Source organism: Muscardinus avellanarius (assembly GCF_963383645.1).
Source record: "Muscardinus avellanarius genome assembly, chromosome: 1".
NCBI classification, from domain to species: domain Eukaryota; kingdom Metazoa; phylum Chordata; class Mammalia; order Rodentia; family Gliridae; genus Muscardinus; species Muscardinus avellanarius.
In genome coordinates this window covers 112,168,928-112,188,940 of record NC_137786.1, presented here as the reverse complement: position 1 = coordinate 112,188,940, position 20,013 = coordinate 112,168,928, and the positions used below count along the sequence as shown (strand labels likewise).

Below are 20,013 nucleotides of genomic sequence, written 5' to 3'. Positions count from 1 at the left end.
AGCCTGGCTGGCCACTTGTTCTGATGCCTCTGTGAGGGATCACGCATCTGGGAGGAAGAGTCCTCACACCTAAATCCACAGTGCAGCCCCGGCAGTCCCAGGCTCCAAGAACCCCGTACTGCTCCAACCCCAGATCCCTGAACTTCTGGGAAGCCAGAGAAAGTAAAGCTTTACACAGGAAAGGAAAGATGGACAGAAGGCATTTCATAGGATAGGCCAGGCTGAGCATCTGACTGGTGGGTTCTCCTGTCTCCTCAGCATCACATCTGGGGAGGCCGTGTGTCCCAGCCTGGACCTCCCCTTACCCTCAGGGTCTCGAAGGTGTCCTCGATCTCGATAATCTGCTGGATATTATTGGTGATGGTGGAAATGACCTTGTCGATGAGGTGCACAACACCGTTGGTCGCATGGTGGTCAGCTTTCAGCAGCCGAGCACAGTTGACAGTGACAATCTGCACCGAGAAGAAGCAAGGGTGAGCAGTTAACATGACAGCAGCTTCTGAGGCCCTGGGTGGGGAAAGCACGTCTCCACACCAGCAGCAGAATGTGGGTTTCACCCGCAGTGGCCCGAAGGATCAGAGGAGAAGCAGACCCACAAGGTGGGGGCATCCAGAGCTGATCGTACTGCAGGACGAAACCTCACAAAGCAGCCCACATGTGGACCTGAAGTGGGTCACTGTGGACAGGGGATGGTGCCCTGTGATGAGGAGTCCCCTACCCCGTTGGGATAGTGGTGGATTTGGATGTTGGAATTCTGGTACATGGAGGTGAGGGCCGTGCCGTGCTTCAGCTCGTCGGTCAGGACCCGCCTGTCCACCATGTGGTAGCGGAGGGCGTTGAGCAGCTCGATATTCACGTTGCTCACCAGGGAGTCCAGCACTTCCTAGAGGGGAGGACAGTGCGACAGTGAGGGGCTGCAGACCCCACATCTAGGGGCACTTGCTCCCCAAGACCCCGGGGACCTGGCCCCTCTTCTGCTAAGGATCCCTCCCACCAGTACCAAGCCCGTCTGTCTCCATGGGGCAGATGTGGCATTGGCAGGGGCACATGTTAGCCTTATCTGAGGGGTCAGGGGAAAAGCCTCTTGGGAGCAGGAAGACACTATAGAAGCCTACTCTTCATGCTGACCCTCGGGAGAACGGGCAGGTCCCAGAGTCCCTGGGCAGAAGCAGGTCATCTCACCGCTGGCAAGGAAGCCCAGGCCTCATTGCTAGGGGCAAAGATGGTAAAGCTGCCGGGGCCCTCCATCTCTGGCCTCAGTTTCTCTGTGCGGTCCGTGTACAGCTGAGTGGTGGTTGAGCCGACAACTCCCAGGGTCTCGTAAAGGTTGGAGAGTGGAAGGGCTGCAGGGACAGAGGACAGGGGGCTTCTGGGGCTTACCCTGGCCTGGCCACCCCATGGGAGGACAGGGGTACATGTGCAGGTGAACAGGCCGAGGATCTGGGCAGAAAAGCCAGGGAGCTCAAAGCTTGTGACTTGCTGCTTAAAATGACTCAGTAAGTCAAATGCCTCCCTATCTGAACTCGGATAATTGATAATTTCTACGTTTTAAATACACCAGAGCAAAGTTTTTGTTCCAAGACATATAACACAGGTAGGAATGTACACCAGAAACAGACATCCTAATTACAAACTAGTCTTATATATCTATCTAGATATTAAAACTAATTTTCTAATGGCCTCTATGAGAATAAAGCTATTATAAATCTCTGAGGTACTTTGGGTATTTGCAGGTATTAAAATGTTATTTATAAAGCCGGGCGTGGTGGCGCACACTTGTAATCCCAGCATTCGGGAGGCTGAGACCAGAGGATCATGGTTCGCAGACAACCTCAGCTACATAGAGAGGCCCTCCGCAATTTAGTGCGACCCTGTTTCAAAATAAAGAATAATAATAATAATAATAATAAAAACAGGACAGAGGTCGAATGTTCTGGGTTTTATCCCCAGACCCACAAAAAATAAAATAAAATAAAATGTTATTTATACAAAGTAATCTGAAGTTGAGAAAGGCTTTCAAGTGAGTCTAATGCTCATTTTAAAAGATCTAAAGATGGGTGCAGTGGTGCATGCCTATAATCCCAATATTTGGTAGGCTGAGACAGAAGGATCACAGGTTTGATGGCAGCACGAGCAACTTAGCAAGACCCTGCGCAAAATAAAAAATGAAAAGGAGCTGGGCATGGTGGCACACACTTGTAATACCAGCATTTGGGAAGCTGAGACCGAAGGATTGCAGTTGGCAATCCTTCAGCTACTTACTGAGGCCCTCCGCAACTTAGTGAGACCCTGTTTCAAAATAAAGAATAAAAAATAGGGCAGGGGGTATAGCTCAGTGGTTGAATGCCCCTGGGTTCTATCCCCAGACCCACACACATTAAATAAATAAATAAATAAATAGTAAAATAAAAGGAATAGGGTGTAGCTTAGGTGTTAAGAATCCTTGGGTTTAATCACCAAGATTAAAAATAAATTAAAAATAAATTTATTTATTAAAGTCATTTAATTAAAATTAAAAATTAAAAATAAATATAAAACTAGGGTCCAGGGAGGTTGAGTTCCCCTTTAAGGCCAATCTCCTTTTCCTATTCCATTACCCCCTCCTGTCCTTTCAGTCAGTAAAGCAATGCTCCCCCATGCCACCCATACCCTCCTCATGACCTTGGCATCAACCAAATTACTCTCTCCCCTTTAAGTTTCAAACCTGCACTCTTAACTAAAAAAAAAAAAAAAAAAAAAGTTATACTTCAAAGTTAAAACCAAACATAAACTCCTTTGCATACTCGTTGGCACTTAAGAAAAGGCTCTGGTTGCCAGGCATGGTGGTCAGGCTTGTAATCCCAGCATTTGGGAGGCTGAGACAAGAGGATTGCGCAGGTTCGAAGCCAGCCTCAGCTACTTAGGGAGGCCCTTTGCAACTCAGTGAGACCCTGTTTCAAAATAAAGATAAAAAACAGGGCTGGGGATGTCACTCAGAGGTAGAATGTCCCTGGGTTCTACCCCCAGTACAGAAAAAAAAAAGCAAGCAAGAAAGAAAAGGCTCTATAAAATTCTCAAGCGTCACACCTGCCCTGCTGCTGTCTTCCCTGCTGAATTCCAGGGACCAAGTTTAGACCCGAGTGAGGTGGGGGTGCCTTGGGATTCCCGGCCCAGCCAGAGGCTAAGTGATCCCATCTGAAATCTAGCAGGGCTGATCAGAAACCAAAGGGGCATCAAGCCAACACTGCTGAATGCATTTAGAATCAGTCCAGGCCAGAGACAATAAGACAGGAGGTGGTCCATGCTGAGAGGCAGGCCAGGATTAGATTCTGCTCCGCAGTCTGTTGAGGGGATCAGGAGGTGCATCCTTTCATGGAGCCCTAGGCAGTGCGCACACAGAATACCAACACACTTCACCCCAGGCTCCCCTCACACTGCTCCCCTCTGGCTCCCCCTCTCCACAAGCAGGGCCCCACTTGCTCACCTGCAGGACAGCCCTTCTCCCCTGGGACCTTTTCGTATCCAGGACAGCACTCATAGCTGATGACTCTGTAATGAGACATGCACACGTGTCAGGCAGGGCTCGGCTCCTCGCCCACGCCAGCACACCCTCTGCAGGCACGACCACCTGGGCAGCTGAGGAAGAGAAACGCTGGGTGCAACTTCCTCCTCTCCAGAGATTTGCTGCATCATGATTGTGCCCTTCATTGGCGAGAAGCGCCTCCCTTCTCCTTGGCCCTGTACAATGTTCCTGATGGTTGCCAACACCTACAGCAAACCAGCTGGGAGACAGGACTGCTGCAGTGTATTTGGTAGTGTGATGAGAAAACATAACTCACCAAGATTTATCTCCACCTGAAAGTACCAGAAACCTGATGGCTAGAGCTCTGAACAGGCTCAGGGAGGAGCAGACTGCCTGGCACTAGTTCTAGCTCTGAGCTGGCCACACCCCACCAGTCCCATCCCTCCCCATCTCAGCTGCCTCCTCAGTAAACTTCATGGTGCATGGTGCGGGGCCACTGGGCGGTCTCTCTCATGTTCCTCTAGTTCTCTGACTTAATAACCAAAAAGAGTTGGGCATATGTGGTCATCAAGTTGTTCTTAGTCTTCACAATCAACCTTAAAGATAAGAACACAATTTCTTTTAGAAGATTTTGTTTTACTTTTTTTGTTTTTGTGTGGTGCTAGGAATTGATTCCAAGGGCATTCTACTTCTGAGCTACATCCTCAGCCCTATTTTATTCTTATTTTTTATTTTGAAACAGGGTCTTACTAAGTTGCTGAGAGCCTCACTAAGTGCTGAGGCTGGCCTTGAACCTGTGATTCTCCTGTCTTAGTCTCCCAAGTACTGAAATTACAGACATGTGCTTCCTGGTATAGTGGCACATGTCTAAAAAAATTAATTAATGAAGACATGTTCATGGTTCCAAACTGAAAATACATAAACGATTATATAATAGAGTGTTTCCCCACCTACTCTAATCTTCCCAGGAGGCAATGGATAATGACAGTTCACAAGATTCTCTATACTTGGATGAACATAAGACAGGTAGTGCAAGATTTAGCTTTTGAAAGTACTTGTTCAGGGTAACTAAAGGCTTTCTCTCTTTCTTCAGGGACATCACGAGACACTGACCACTGTTTGGAGGTCTGAAGCCAACCTCAGCTGCAGCCAACCTGACATTCTGGGAACCCAAAAGACTTGAGAATTTCAAATAATGTTGCAAGAAGAATCTGAAAGGCCTAAGAGAAAGGAAGAGCGAAGGTTTGAGGCCAGCCTCAGCGACTTAGCCAGACTGTTTCAAAATCAAAAATGCAAAGGGCTGGGAGTATAGCTTGGAGGTAGAGTGCCCTTGGGCTCAACCCCCAGTGTCAAGACACAAAGACAAACACAACAACAGTGAGGACAACACACGCTAAGACTTGTCCAGACTCAAACCTCCTGGTTCACACAGCAGTGTGAGCAGGCTCTCTCCTTGGCAGGCCTGGAGCCAAATGCCAGCAGCAGAAGGAATTCTCCTGCTTTCTGACACGTGGGCATGCCCCTGGGGCAAGAGAAAACTTGGACTTGAATTGCAGCAGGTTTTACCCAACTCATTCATGTAGGATATTTAATGATAGCACCAGAAGACAGGCAGGCAGATAGGAAAGAAATATGGCTTTTGGGTGCTGGGGTCTCACTCTGCCAGGCACTCTGCTCTTGTGAATTCGATTGGATTGGATCCAGGGGAGGCTTAGGGAAGATGAAGCCTGGTTTGCCTGTTACTCAGGGGTGCTTCAGATTCTCAGCCTGCAGGCAGCTGCAGGTGTCACTAGGCTAGAAATGGGCCCCAGGAAATGACTGGGTGACTAGTTATGCTTCATCTTCCTGCTTCCTCTTCCTCCTTTCTGCCGTCTCTCCTCCCATATGCTCCTAGGTCACCCTGTACCCAAACTCACAAATTTGTCTTCGGGAACTACAGTCATTTCAATAACTGCAGTAAGATTTGATTGACACACTCTTTTTGTTTTTTTGTTTTTTGTGTTTTTTTGGTGGTACTGGGGTTCCTGGAAGTCCTTCTACCTCCAGGCTATACTCCCAGACCTATTTTTATACTTTTTTTTTTTTTAATTTGGAAACAGGCTCTCTTAAGCCAGCGCGGCTGCCTTCAAACCTGTGCAATCCTCCTGTCTCTGCCTCCCAAGCATGGGGATTACAAGTGTATGCCACCAACCCAGCGATCGACACAGTTGCAAAGGCAGCAGTGTAAGAAAACCCACCAGACCTCATTAGTAACTAGCAGAATGACTGCACAGAGAATAGGATATAAAGCAATTTTTAGGACCTCATAAACAATGTTTTAACATGCCAGCATATATAGACAAAAGCTCATAAACAAGCACATAGCTTCAGAAACTTGTCTGGACACGTCACCATGGAACTCAGACCAGCACTCTGAGCTGCAATTGATAACGGATACTTGGATCATACAATGCTTTTCACCTCTGATGAACTTACATCATCAATAAATTTGATCTGATGATAGGAGTCTGGCAGGCTCTTTAAGCCTGGGTGAGCCTGCAAAAGCCACTTGAAAATGCTCAGAAAGCCTATAAAGACACTGGCTTTCCTACGAATGGTATGCTGAACTTAGCTTACACCACAATAGTCTGTCCTTGAATATGACTCAGATCTGGCGACTTGCTCTGGTTCTGCTCTTCCTGCTCACCGAGGGTCAGTGCCACGGAGACTTCTGACCAGCTGGGCACCAGTGGCCAACTCCAACTCCTAAAGCACCTCTTCCATTCCTGGACTTGTTTCCTTATTCCCTACTCCCCGCTTGTTTGAATTGTATAATTTGCTGATTACTGGAAGTGCTCTAAAGTTTTAAGACTTGCACATTGCTTAATATATTAGTTTGATCTAAATTGTTAGATTTGCTAGTGTGAAGTGTATTGTTTGATACTCATTCACTGCTAATTGGCTTTGGCAAAGCAGCCACCCAGCATCCAAACCTAGAAATTGACTTTACTTAGACAACTTCCTGACAAGTTCCTGTGTGATATAACCTTTGAGTATTGGATAAATCTGTGGCACTGTGGAGAGACACAAATTGTACGCGATGTGACTCACTGGTCTTAGGATCTTGTGGCCAAGTTGCTCATAATAGTGACCCTGAAAGTATTTCTCTCTCTGATCTGTTTCCTGATCTATAAAATGGGGTGTTAAACTAGAAGTTAAACACTCTAAAGTTACTTCCAGCCTCATGAGGACCCATGGCTCTTCTAGCCATTGGGCTGATTTCTAGGAGATAGAGGCATCTCTCAAAGATGAACAGTGTCCATCAACTTCATCCAGCTAAGTCAAGAGAGAACTCCAAGTTGATTTGAACCCAAAGCACTAGGGTTGCCCTTGCATGGAATCCCAAGCTTTCTCCAATAAATTCCAGGGAACTGTGTTAGGGAGGTAGGATGAGTCATGACCCCCAAACCTAGTTTCAAACATATTTGTGTAAAATCCACAGCACAGTTGGAGAAGTAGTCTTATCTCAAACAAACAAATAAACAAACAAACAAACCTACAGGGGAGCCAAATAGCTCAAGTATTCTTGCCAAATATCAACCTACTAGTTCCTTTGGCCCTGTGTGTGTGCATGTGTCTCTGTATGTAGGAATGAGAGGGTAGAGAATGACTCCAGGAGAAATGGAAGGCTGAGGTGCTGGGGAGGAGAGAGCAGATCTAAGCAGGACGGTCTCAGCATAAGAGCAGCTGAGGACAGCATCAGAAAGAAAGCTGCAGGGCTGTGAGGGTGAGGGGTCGCTGCAGATCACAGGTGGGTAGAGGTAGCCCTAGAACTCTCCTCACAGCTCAAGTCCAACTCTTTTCCCATTGCTCTTGACAATGCACACAATTGGGGAAAGTAGACTGATTTGAAAATTTGACATCGGAAGACCCAGGTGGTGTCTCCTAAATGATCAAGGCTAGCCCTTGATGGCACTCCCCGTGCCTCTCCAGATGGGCTCTTTGCTGAATCACATGTGGATGGCTTTTGCAGTATGCTCCCTGAGCAGAGACTCAGTTTCTGAGGCTGCAAAGCCTCCCCCAGCCCAAGGTCCTTTCCTGGTTAATGGAGCATAGCTCTTTGCCTAGAAGCATTCTGCTAATCTTCCCACTGTCAACCTCTCCCTCCTCTGCCCTCTCTGGGAGGCCAGACCCTTGCCTGGGCATGGCTGGAGGTGGTTTCACACCTGGCAGCCTCCTTGCTTCCAGCTGTCTCCACACTATCAGCCCCCTTTTAGGATGAGCCTACATGGCCCAGAAAAGCAGAGGGCAGCTGTAAGTTGCAGGCTGAGAAAAGAGCCCACCAGAACAATCCCCCCAGAGCTCTGGGGCTGACCCTCTGCAGCAGCTGCCCACCCTCTCAATGGCCAGTGCATCACTATATGTGGGTTCTGGTCCTCTGGACCAAACAGATGCTTTAGGAAGACAGGTAAATGCAGAGCCTGGGTCTGACACTCTCTTGGATGAACCCCAGAAAAGCATGGAAATCTTGCAGGACCCTCTGTGCCCCCCCACACACACCCACAGAAGTGTCTGAACAGGAAGATCAATATATTGGCCTCTGAATTCTATGTCAGCAGTCAAAGCTGTCTGATGAAAGGCTCCTGGCTTCTTCTTGGTCAGAGTCTAATAAGTAAAAGCAAGTCAGAAAAGGCATTCTCTCTGGGCAACAAGCACTAATTATGTTGTTCCATCTTCTTTGAGGAAAAAACAGAGAGAAAAGGTGTTTGATTTAGAAGGGGATTTAAAGGAGAGGGGCAAAAAGGTGATGTTAGTGCAAGGTCCCAGCACAAGGATGTTTGGAAAGCCCTCCCACTCTCTGCTAATGTTTTTATTAAGGATTGAACAGAGGAAATTATTAGTATTTCTCTCCCCAAAGTAATTTTCCACAAAGTTAATTCAGAGTTAAAACAATTGCTCTCTCCCAAGACTGCTTCACGTGTTTGGCTGACTGTTCTGGCTGTAAATTCCTGGGGATTAACTCGAATCAGGAAGTAGATGGAGCACAGAGTAGAGCTTGACAGCCAGTCTTCTGTGGCAGAAGGTAAACCGCTCAGTGTGTCAGGGTTTCCAAGAGCACTCCAGAGCAGACACAGAGCCTAGTGTCTAGACATCGGCATGTCCCACGGACTGCCTGCCTGGAGCACCACATGCTCTGCACTCCTGACCTCGGAAAAGCAGCTGAGCTGATTCTCAAGGCCCCCACAGGGAATCAGAGCTTGCTCAGACCCACCGTGCACAGGCAAAGGCCTCCGCCACTGCAGGTTTCACCAGTCAGGTTAGTGATGGGGCTGGAAACTCCAGATGTTGGCTGTGTTTGTGTCAGGACTTTGGGGGCTCCTACATGCTGACTCTTCTCAGTCCTATGACCACCATCTGATGAAGGCTTTTGATAAGCCCCTTACAGCAGGGGGTCATCATGATCATCAGATTGAGGGGATGTTACCAGAAGATTGGTGACTTTGGCCCAAAGGGCTCCTCCCGCTCCAATGAGGGCTCATCTATGGCACCCATAGCCACAGGTTTCAACCTGTACAGGAAGTTCAGCTGGGCCCTAGAGCTGAACGCCCGTGCTCACTGTATACCTCCTGTGCTACTGACTCTAGCTGCTGGACTTGACTCTCTCTGGGGATGGCACAGTAGAGTGGACAAATCTCCCCCATTTACCAGAGGATGACTTTGAGCAGGATGCTGTGCTGCAAGTGGACCACAGATCACACTCTGCTGGACCATAGAGTGACCGTGAAAGATGAATGAGCTTGCATACAAAAGGCATTGAACAGACACTTGCTGTCTTCAGAGTGTTCAGTTGTTGAACTTCTTCTAACACAAACTAAAACTGAACACTCCAAGTATAACCTCTAAAGTGGAAGCTAGATTAATAACTTTGTTCAAAGCAAAGTCTTACACAAGATCATGGATCAAACCACATTGTACTAAATGAATTCCCCATATACAGGGCCTGCATTAGTTTCCCATAGCTTCTATAACAAATAATAACAAATTTAGTGGCTTAAAACAATGCATATTTACTATGTTATAATTCTTTGGCCTCAAAAGACTAAAACCAATGAGATTGCATTACTTCTGGAGGTTGCTACATGCCTTGGCTTGTGGTCACAGCCCTCAGCTTCAGTTTCCACCACCACATCTCCTTCCCTGACTCTGACCCTGCTGCCTGGTCTCCCTTACACAGACTCTTACGATTACACTGGATTTGCCAGAGAATCCAGGCGCCATCCCCCACCTTGAGATCCTTAACTACAGCTTTAATCTGCTTTTCCAACCTATCTACGGGTTTGCACATCTCAGGAGGCTGTTTTTCTACCTACCACAGGGCTTTAACCCCAGGTAGTACACAGGTTTGTGTATGTTTTCAGCAGAACAAAATTCCAGGTCACTAAGCAGCCTCTTAGTTTACAGAATGGTCAAGAATCTTCAAGAAGATTCCCAACAGAGGTGTTCAGTGAATCTCTAGTTTTTGGTATGTGTCTAATCTCCCTTTTCTAGGGGCAGATTATCCCTTCCTAGCTGGCTGCTCATGGACTATGGAACAGAAACGGAAGTGCTGCATTGGGTCTGGGGACAGACTAGATCGATGCTTACACCATCTTTCCCCTTGGGACCAAGGTTATGGGATGTAGGAAAGAGAAGAAAAAGAATGGTTTTTGACTTTTGTGTCAGATGTCTCAGGGCGTTCTTCCCAGAATAACATCTACTGAAAACAGGCCTGCCAGCTGATGCGGAAGCTCAACCTTGCCCTGGCTGGCTAAATCTCTAAGCTTTAATGTGGTGCTGAACAAGTATTACTGCTTAGCCCCTGGGCAAAGCAACACTTGCTACTAGAGAAATGGGAGTGTCTCACCAGCTCCTCTTGGTTCCAGAGAACTGCTTTTGCATTCATGAAATGTGTTGCTTATGAAACAATTTTAAGACTTTGGAGCGGAGAGCTGCTACCTGTACCTGACAGCTCTCAGGCTGGCTTCCCTGTACCGTGTTCATGATGTCTGAGCTCAGCCATGACTATGACACCCCATGATATCGACTCCAACTTGACTGCTAAATAGACCTTGTTCTCCCCACGGATTGTACAAAAAGTCTTTTGAGACTCAGCCAGGCTTTGTGTGTGTGTGTGTGTGTGTGTGTGTGCGGGGGCAGGGGGACATTACTGGGGATTGAACTCAGGGGCACTATACTTTTGAGCTATACCCAAGCCATAGTTATTATTTATCTTTTTGAAACAGGTAAATTGCTGAGGCTGGCCTTAAACCTGGAAGTCTCCTGTCTCACCCTCCCATGCACTGGTATTACAGGTGTTCACTGCCATGCCTGGCCAGCCAGGTCTTCTGACCACAATTTCCTGTACCTTTGCTTAAGTTACCACAGGTAATATATATATATATATTTTTTTTTTGCGGGTCTGGGGATGGAACCCAGGGGCATTCAACCTCTGAGCTATACCCCCTGCCCTATTTTTTATTCTTTATTTTGAAACAGGGTCTCACTAAGTTGCAGAGGGCCTCACTAAGAACTGAGGCTGTCTGCAAACTGGGATCCTCTGGTCTCAGCCTCCCAAATTCTGGGATTACAAGCATGCGCCACCACACCTGGCTCACAGGTAATAATTTTATGATTACTGATCAAACTGGGGCCTGAAATCAGACTAGGATGCTATCCGCTTCCCACAACCCTTTCTTCTGCCTGGCCATCATATCACCCTGGTGCTCTTTAGGATCTGAAATAAAAGCTGAAGTGAATTTCTAAAGAACAAAGTGTGCCCGGCAACTGAAGAGGGGTCCACTGGCAACTACTTCTTGTAAAACCCATGCTGGCTCAGCACATAGCACCACAGTCTCAGATTCTTCTCTCTTTGGAAATTCAGAAAAGCTCTTGTCTGAACATGGCAGTAGCTTCCCCTGATGAAGGGAATGCTTGAGGGCAGCCTGTCTCCAGGAGGTGAGGACCAGGGCCTCTGTGCAGCACACAGGTGGCTGCAGGCTCCTGTCAAAGCAGGCCTGCCTGTGTTTGCTGTGTGACCTCCAGCTGCAAAGTCTTCACCATGCCCCCCTGCTTGGCGCCCTTTGCTTCTCCCCTGCCCCTCCCTCTCCCCTTTTGTCCCCTGTCCTTCCTTCTTTCCTCAAAGCTGCACCCCACCCATTTTAACTTTTTATTTTGAAATAGGGTCTCATTAAGTTGTTGTGGGTCTTGCTGAGTTGCTGAAACTGGCCTTGAACCTGTGACCCTCTTGTTCAGCCTCCTGAGTACCTCTGCGCCCGGCTTCCTGTTTCCAGTGTTCTGGTCTCAGGCGCTACTGAGCCCTGTTGCCCCCAATATTTTGTTCCCTTTAATCCCAGCACTTGTCTGCCATAGGTTCTTCTCTGGAATCTTGCTAAAAATAAAAAAATAAATAAAAAGGCCCACTGCTCATATCAAACCACTCTGAGATGTCTCTCTTTGTTCCAGCCACCACCAGGAACCCATTTCCCAGTCAGATCCTCGCTCAACTAAATGAATATAGAAACCCACTCTTCCAAGGATGACAACAGCTCCAAACAGTACAGCCCCCACCCTAGCACAGGGTAGTCTGGTGGTCAAACGGCAACCCCTTCGGGGTCTTGGTCCCAGGTACATAAGAACCCCATAGAGCTGCTCCTAGCTCTTGGGGACAAAAGAACGACCTCAACCTCTTCCTCATTCCCTCTCGGAGTTCTCTGGTTCTTTTCCAAGTCAGCCCCACCTTTCAGATTCTGCATGTGATGTTCCAGGAAGAGCGTTTCTTGTCCTGATCATGAAGTTTTATATCAACCCATGTTTTTCTGTCCTCGTTTCCTCTTTTTCAAAGCTGCCCAAAGTTAATGACCACATTCAAGAGCTGGGTGTAAATGTTTTTCTTTTCCTTTGTGAGACCAGGTCAATGGCCAGCACCTGGGCTCCAATCTCACTGCCCCAACCACGTGTATCTTCCTTTTCCTGGTACTGGGCTTCCCTGTGTGCTCACTGGAGTGAGAGTGCTGCCTGCTGCTCCATCACAGTCTCAAAACCAAACCTGCCCAAGAGGGTTATGATTTATCACCAGCAGTGTATTCTCAACACAGAGCTCTGTGGCTTGTGCCCTGTCCTGGTATACACACAAAGAAGATGCTACTGAGGATGGTCATCAAGCTACTATGAAATAGTAGAGCAAATGCTTCAACACAGGGCCACCCAAAACAGCACAGCAGATCTTACCCTGTGGCCAGCTTGTCATCTCAAGTGGATTCCATTTCTAGAAAAACTTCAGCTAGCAAAAAGATGGCATTCTTTGAAACCTAGGACTCTGAGATGTAAAGAGTTGTTTGCTTAGCACTGGAACTTTGGTTATCTTCCAAGAAGCAATTGTGTAGAGCCTGGCTTTGCATTTTATTAAGTAATTAATTAACTGTTTGAGTATAGGTAATGTATGCATAGGAAAAAAGCCAATCAATACCAACAGTACTATTATTATTTTTAATTTGTGCATCCTGGAATGTGTATTAGGTGTAGAATTTGTATGATCTCTTTTTGTTAAAGCTGGAAAAGTTACTGCTGAGCTTCCACTCACTGAACTGGGAAGGAGTGTCCTAACTTATGAATTCTTGGATTTGAGGCTGGGCTCTCGATAGGGTGGGAAAAGCCAGGTGCAGCAGACCTTCCCTGCATGGCTCCCAGGGAATGCCTGGTCTCTCAAGCTCTGCAAGGATTCCTAATTGCCTTTGATTCAGACTAGGACTGATAATTGCTTAACAAAATCAGGGCCATATATTGAGATGTTTATTATTTCGTTTTTTGTGTGTGGCACTGAGGATTGAACTCAGAGGCATTCTATCTCTAAGCTAAACCCCCAGCCCAATTTTTTAAATTTCTTATTTGAAAATAGGGTATCACTAGGTTGTGGAGGGCCTTGCTAAATTGTCAAGGCTGGCTTCGAACCTGCAATCCTCCTGTCTCAGCCTCCCAAGTACTGAGATTACAAGTGTGTGCCACCATGCCCGGCTAATTTCTATGAACATTTTAAGGAAAGAGCATTTTCCCTTCCTTCAGTTGGTTATTAAGTTGGAGGAGATGGCTACTTGACAGCAATATCAAAGCAATAAACTTAAAAATCCTAACATTGGAAGAAATCCAGGATAGTGGCTTAGAGTCTCCTAATCCTCCTATTATGCAAACAAGAGAAAGGCCAGGTCCTCACAAGTGACTCAGGAGGTTTTGCACACCACATCTTCCTATCTGTAGGAGACAGCCAGCTTTGAAATCTGCTGACAGTTAGTGCCAAAACAGATTAGGCCTCCCCAGAGTTGTGTTAGAGCATGCACGCTACCCTGTTTCCACCAGGCAGCGAGGCAGTGGGGGTGAAGGCCACCTCTCCTCATGCTGATAGGGGAAACGAGGAGCTTACTGGAACCAAACTGGACCCACCCCATCGCCACTTTTCCTTTTCTTTGTGTGGTCTAGATTTGCAAATTCTGAGGTAATGATAATAGCAACTAGTGTTTACTGAGCAGTTCCTGTGTGCTGGACACTATATCCATTCTTTTATGTACATTATCTCTTTTAATCCTCAGAATGCCTCTGTATAGCAGGTCCTTTGTTACTTCCACTTTACAGGTTCATCTGGAGATGAACCCTGCCCAGTCAAGTGGCAGAGCCAGAGTCTGAGTTGAAATCTGAGCCTGTTTCTAAATACACTGTACTGTCTCATCATGTGCACACTCCTAGTTACTCCAAATCTTTTTGAGGTGTGTACTTTATGACTGCAGAGGAGGGTGGTCTTAATATAAGTTCACCCAAAGGTTTTCTTTACCAGAGTCACATGCTGGTGGCTTCCACACTGAACATTTGAATCACTTAGTAAACACACACACACACACACACACACACACACACACACACACACAGTGCTTTTTGCAGTCCCAAACCAGCTCTGGAAAACATATCTAAGTGTTGTCATCAGACTTAAAAATGCAAAACAAAATTGGCCAGCTTCCTAAACATGCTACTCCTTCCTAAAAATGCCACTGACTTGTTTCCACATGCGTCTTTATGGCTCCTTAGGCAGCCTGAACATATAGAAGAGAGCTGGCCCTAGCCAGGTGTGGTGGCTCATGGCTTTAATCCCAGTACTTGGGACTGAGACAGGATTTCAGTTTGAGACAGCTGAGGCCAGCCTCAGCAACTTAGCAAGACCTTGTTTCAAAATAAAATGGCTGGGGTGTAGCTCAGTGATAGAGCACACCTGAGTTCAATCTCCAATACCAAAAAGAAAATGAAAAAGAAAGGAGAGAAAGACAGACAGACAGACAGAAGGGAAGGTTGGCCCAGCCCAGGGCTACTGCATGAGACACACATGCCTCATGGGCTCTAGGGTGGTTGCAGGCACTCACGTTGATTTGCCACAAATTTTCCTCTGGTACCACTGCTTGCAATTGGTGAAATACTTCTTGTTGGTGCCAATGAGCTTCTGCACAGCACACACATTGGGGCTGGAAACAAAAGCAACAGTCTTAGCAAATTAGTCATCATGTCTACCGACCTTGAGGTCCATCTCATCATGTTGGCCTTCCCATCTCTTTAGAATTGTCTAGAGATGCAGGAGAGTCAGCCGTCTCAGTCTTGGTACCAGCAGGTGGTTTGGAGGTAGGTTTTGGCTCTGTTTTCCCAGGTTCCCATCAGTCCCTATCTGTTCACATAAGTCTTATTATACATTGATATAATTTCACATAAGTATCCATCTTTGGCCTAGGCAATTGCTAAGTTTAAAAAAAAAGCATCTTAAAGTTTTTAGAGTGCATGTCATATACTGAGAAAACTAGCAAAGTCAAGTGGTTTGTTTGCTGAGCAAAGCAGCTTTGAGAGATGCCCCCAGTTTTTTTCTGCATCTGTACTCTACACTGAACCCAAACTTGTCATCCAGTGCATGCCAGGGACCCTGTCATCATGGAGGAAAGGCCCCAGGACCTCCCAGGCAGCTCCACATACGGACATACTCTTGAGTGTCAAAACCAGTTTCCTGGCTCCAAGAAACAACCCACGGAGAGTGCCCACTTATCATCTAGGGCACATGCCAGCGCAGTCAGCACCACGACAGGGGAGCTCTCTCACTTAACCCTCAGTTGTTCATTAATTAGACCCCACTTTGAGTCCACTTGCCCCAGAATGACACTCTTCTTTTGTCCTCGGACCTGGGATGCAGCCCTTGTTTGGTGCTGGGCACCAAAGATTTCTATAACTGGCCTGGAGTGGATCTCTCTTTTCTCTAGCTACCCTCAAAAGAACCTTCAGAGCAAGAGTTCTGCCTTTGATATTCTAGATGAGGTCTGGTACTCTGTTCAGTGTAGAAGAAACTTGGAATGATCTTGTCGAAAATTTTGCATGAGGACAATTCAGCTAAAAATGATGCTTAATAACTCTGTGAAAAAGCAGAGCACAGATTCACCAGGGTTCTGCCAAGAAGGCTTTCCCAGAGCCACAGGATTTTATTTTGACCTATTTTGTTCTATTACACCACCTTCCAACCCAAACTGTTCTCGGGCCAAGTGATGGTGGGACCTTCATTAGGAGCCCCTGGGGCAAAGAAGTTGTTTGCTATGGCTTCGTGGTGACAACGGGGAGGGGTTTTCCTGAGCAGAGGCAGACAGTGCATCTGTCTGAATCAGAAATCAGACAAAGCAAAGCAGACAGCCCAAGGGCTTTCACAAGACCTCAGTGCCCAGAGAACTTCTGGTATCATCCAAAGGAACTACTTCTTCCATATCAATCCCTTTATGACTTTAGAATCCTTTGCTATGCATAATTTTTTTCAGGAAGTCACTGATTTTATAGTGATAGCTACCATCCCCATCATTTAGGCTGCTGGAGGGTCAGCTCTGAAATATTTAGGTTATTGGGCTATTGTTTATTTTACCCTTCTGCCCTGTCTTTTCTATCATCTGACCATTACCTCTTGTCTACTTTTTTGCTCAAGGGGCAAAAGTGAGTAAGCTGAGGGAGGCCCAATGAGAATGAGGGAGCGAATGTGAGAAGCTGGAGAGAAGAGTTAAGGCTGGACAGGAGACTGCAGCCCAGCAGGACAGGCACCTGAACCTTCCTCCCAGAGGGATCTCCCCAAATTCCCGCAGCCCCCACCAGATCTCTAAACACCTGGGTTATCTTTTGCCGCCCAGTATTCACAGGTTAGAAAGTCCCTAAATAACCCTTGAGGAGTGCTTCCTGGCCACAAGCAAGTGCTAAGCATATTTACCACTGTACAATCTCAGAAGTTCTTCTACCTGACCCAGGAGGAAATAATCACTGCTGATGAATTCCCTGCAACTTTCTGTGGGTATCAGATGGATCTTCAGTGTGTCTCTTGTGGATGTGGCCCTCCCTCTCACACAGGGGTGAATGCGCTATGTGCACAGGAAACTTATGCTGCAGCGTAATCAAAATGAGCAAGCCATTTCTGAGCCTCTGCCTCAGGCACAATGGTGTTGCTGATCAACTTGGACTTGAAAACCAGTGCTCCAGGAAGTTTGGTCCCATTTTTGGTTGTGATATTCAGAAGTGTGGCTGCATTTTCGCTTCTCCTTCAGCAATACCATTTTCCTTCCCTACAGCAACAGATACAGCGGGAGCCAAGAAACCACACTCAGTCACTACCCTCCCGACAGCCTTCCGTGCTGGGATGGAGCGGGTCTAGCTCACCAAGCCACAGTTATGAGTCATAAACGGGACCTACAGAGCAGCGCTCACGCTGTGGGGAGATGAACACAGGGTGGTAGAGGTGAGAACACGCGGCACTAAGAAGAGCAGAGGCCATTTCTCTCCAAATCACACCGTGGCACGCTCTGCATTTCCTTAAACTAGAGCTTTCTTTCTCTTTCTACCAGTTCTCGCTTGGAATAAAGGCTTGGAACTTGAACAGGGCCATCCATTTGCACGGGGTGCCACACCCATGTGTGCAAGGCCAGACAGTCTTGTGGTATTTTCTAGGGATCAGAGTAAATGACACTGAGCCTGCAACCATTTCGTCATGGTTCATGCGCCTGTGCACCCAGATTTTACTGGGGAGGGAGTGCTCATATGACTTCTAAAACATTGTGCCCATCACAGATTATTTTTTTCCCCAACTGCATTGCAAGACGTTATCAAAAGAATTAGCCTGCAGGGATATGGGAGGGAAACTGAGCTAATATCTAAAATTTATAATATTGAGCATCTGCTTTTTTTTTTTGCAGGTCTGGGGATGGAACCCAGGGGCATTCGACTTCCAAGCTATACCCCCTACCCTATTTTTTATTCTTTATTTTGAAACAGGGTCTCACTAAGTTACAGAGGGCCTCACTAAGTAACTGAGGTTGTTCGCAAACCATGATCCTCTGGTCTCAGCTTCCCAAATGCTAGGATTACAAGCGTTAGCCACCACGCCCGACTAGCATCTTCATTTTTAAAAAGCCCTACTTTCCAGCAGGTCAGTGTTTCTTCCAGGCTGTGAAGGGAAGTTTTGCTGTAAGGATGGTTCTTTGGTTCTTGGTGTGATACCCTCAATATCTTTGGGACCTTTTACTGACTGTAGCTGTATACAGAGACATCATTCAGCGCTGCAGGGGTAAGCGATGGGATCTTCTGTCTGAGCTATTAAGATGCAGAAGGGACAGAAACTTCTCAGGTGGGCTCTGGGACCCAAGAATCATATGTAATAAAGGAAGAGTCCAAAGGTAAGCTGGGCAGAGATCATAAAAATGCCAGTTTTCACATTTTGACTTTGAAGCCTCATTTCCCCTGTCTTTCAGACCTGCCCCTCACCCTCTGTTGCACATGGCTTAAGTCAAAGGTGATGCTCCCATTTAGCTAAAGACCGCAGGCCCGCCAGTGATCTCCTCCTTCCAGGATGGCATCGATGCTGTGGCATGGCTTGGCTTGATTTCACACTACAGGGTGCCATGTTTGTTCCTCACAGCCTCTCTCCCCCAAAGCCCTGCACCTGAAAACTGGAAAGAGACCAGGAAGCCCCAGGCAGGAGACAGGAGGTACTGCTCCCTGAGGGCAGCCTTGCCCAAGCATGGTGAGCCAAGGCCTGGCTGGGGCCTGGGAGGTCAACTCCGTCAGGATCCCAGTGGCTCCAGGCCTCCCCCAGGAGTGTAGTTTGTGAAAAAGAAGTTGGTGGGAGCAGGTAGGCTGGCTGGCTACGGTAAACCTGGTGTGGCCTGGCTTGGTGGAAGTAGCAATATTGCCCACCTCTGTGGTCTCCGCCAGTCTTTACCTGGTCAGACCCTCTGCCGGCTCTGCCTCCTAAAGCCAACCCATCTTCAGTGTCCGGACACCTGTGGTGATGATGTCTTACAGGTACAAGCCCACCTTCTGCTTTCAGACCACCCCAGTCCTGGCTCTGGTGCACGCTGCAGGATGTGGGAAAGTCTTGTGTCCTCTGGGGACTCCGCTTCCCTATTCAGACACCGGGTGTGAGGGCATGGTGGACTCTCCTGCTCTTCATCTGCCCGGGGAGGAGGTGCCACGTTATCTTCTTGTCTATGCCCGGAGACCACTGCCTGGCCGGTGGGTGTAGGACACAGTAGGGCACCCGAATGCTGCTTGTGGCGCCCGGAGTCTCTGGACAGTGGCCCGGCTGGACTGGAATGTATGCACACCTCCGTGGGCTTCCTATGCACCTTGCGTGCCTTCTCAGGAGCTCTGGACATAGAGCTGCCCCCTCCCCCGCCCCCAGCTGGGAGGAAAGGCTGAAAGCGTGGAGACTCTCACTTGCTTGATCTGAACTTGGGGTCACTCTCCCGCTTACCCCACCCTCTTCCTCTACAAAGCGTCCCGCGTGGACTTCCCTTCATCTCCCCGCACCTCCCTCCCCAGAGCGCAGGTCTGGTCTCTCTAAGCGCTGCCCGCTGCCCGCTACCCGCTGCCCGCTGCCGGCTTTTCTTTAGGGCTCGGTCCCCTGAGCTCGCAGCCCGCTTCCCCCGGCGACCCGCCCCTCCTCTCAGCTTACCCGTGCTGGCGGCCTCGAAGCCGGCTGTGCTGCAGCACCAGCTGGTAGGGTGACTTGGCCGGGCCCGCCAGGGTCGCGGTGGGACCCAGGGCCAGCGCCAGAGCGAGGGCCAGCAGCTGCACGGGGCGCGCCATGGAGAGAGAACGGGGCGCGAGCGATGGTTGCAGGGAGCGGGGAAGTGGGAGCGCCGGGCTGCAGGCGCCAGGTTAAGTAAGCCGCGAGCTGGAGGGAGCGGCCGAGGGGCGGGACGCAGCCCGGCGCCTCCCCACCCCGCTCCCCCTCCGCCACCCGCTCTCCGCGCCCACGCCCGCACTCTCGCCCTCCCAACGTCCCCTCGCCAACCGGCCCTTCAAACTTCTTCAGGGTTCGTTCCTTTTGTGGGTGTCACAATCCCGAGCCCCAAGTTGCTGCACGCACTCATCCAAAATCACTGCAGGAAGCCAGACGGGCTGAGCCCATCCCTCTGCGCTGCGCCTTCTGCAAGCCCCAGCCCTGGCCTCGA

At 48.3% G+C, this 20,013-nt stretch overlaps 1 protein-coding gene across 1 annotated transcript in view; it reads right to left on the bottom strand.

Moving 5' to 3' along the window:
* Window positions 1-19,645, bottom strand: part of TGFBI (transforming growth factor beta induced) — a gene marked incomplete at both ends in the record, with an annotated part of 36,825 nt that extends 17,180 nt beyond the window's left edge. Inside the window, 6 exons of the mRNA XM_080698306.1 lie at window positions 306-452; window positions 719-883; window positions 1,183-1,343; window positions 3,464-3,528; window positions 14,920-15,018; window positions 19,512-19,645. Of these exons, the coding sequence (XP_080554432.1) occupies window positions 306-452; window positions 719-883; window positions 1,183-1,343; window positions 3,464-3,528; window positions 14,920-15,018; window positions 19,512-19,645 (771 nt within the window). The remainder of the gene's footprint in view (window positions 1-305; window positions 453-718; window positions 884-1,182; window positions 1,344-3,463; window positions 3,529-14,919; window positions 15,019-19,511) is intronic.
* Between the last annotated feature and the right edge of the window lie 368 nt (window positions 19,646-20,013).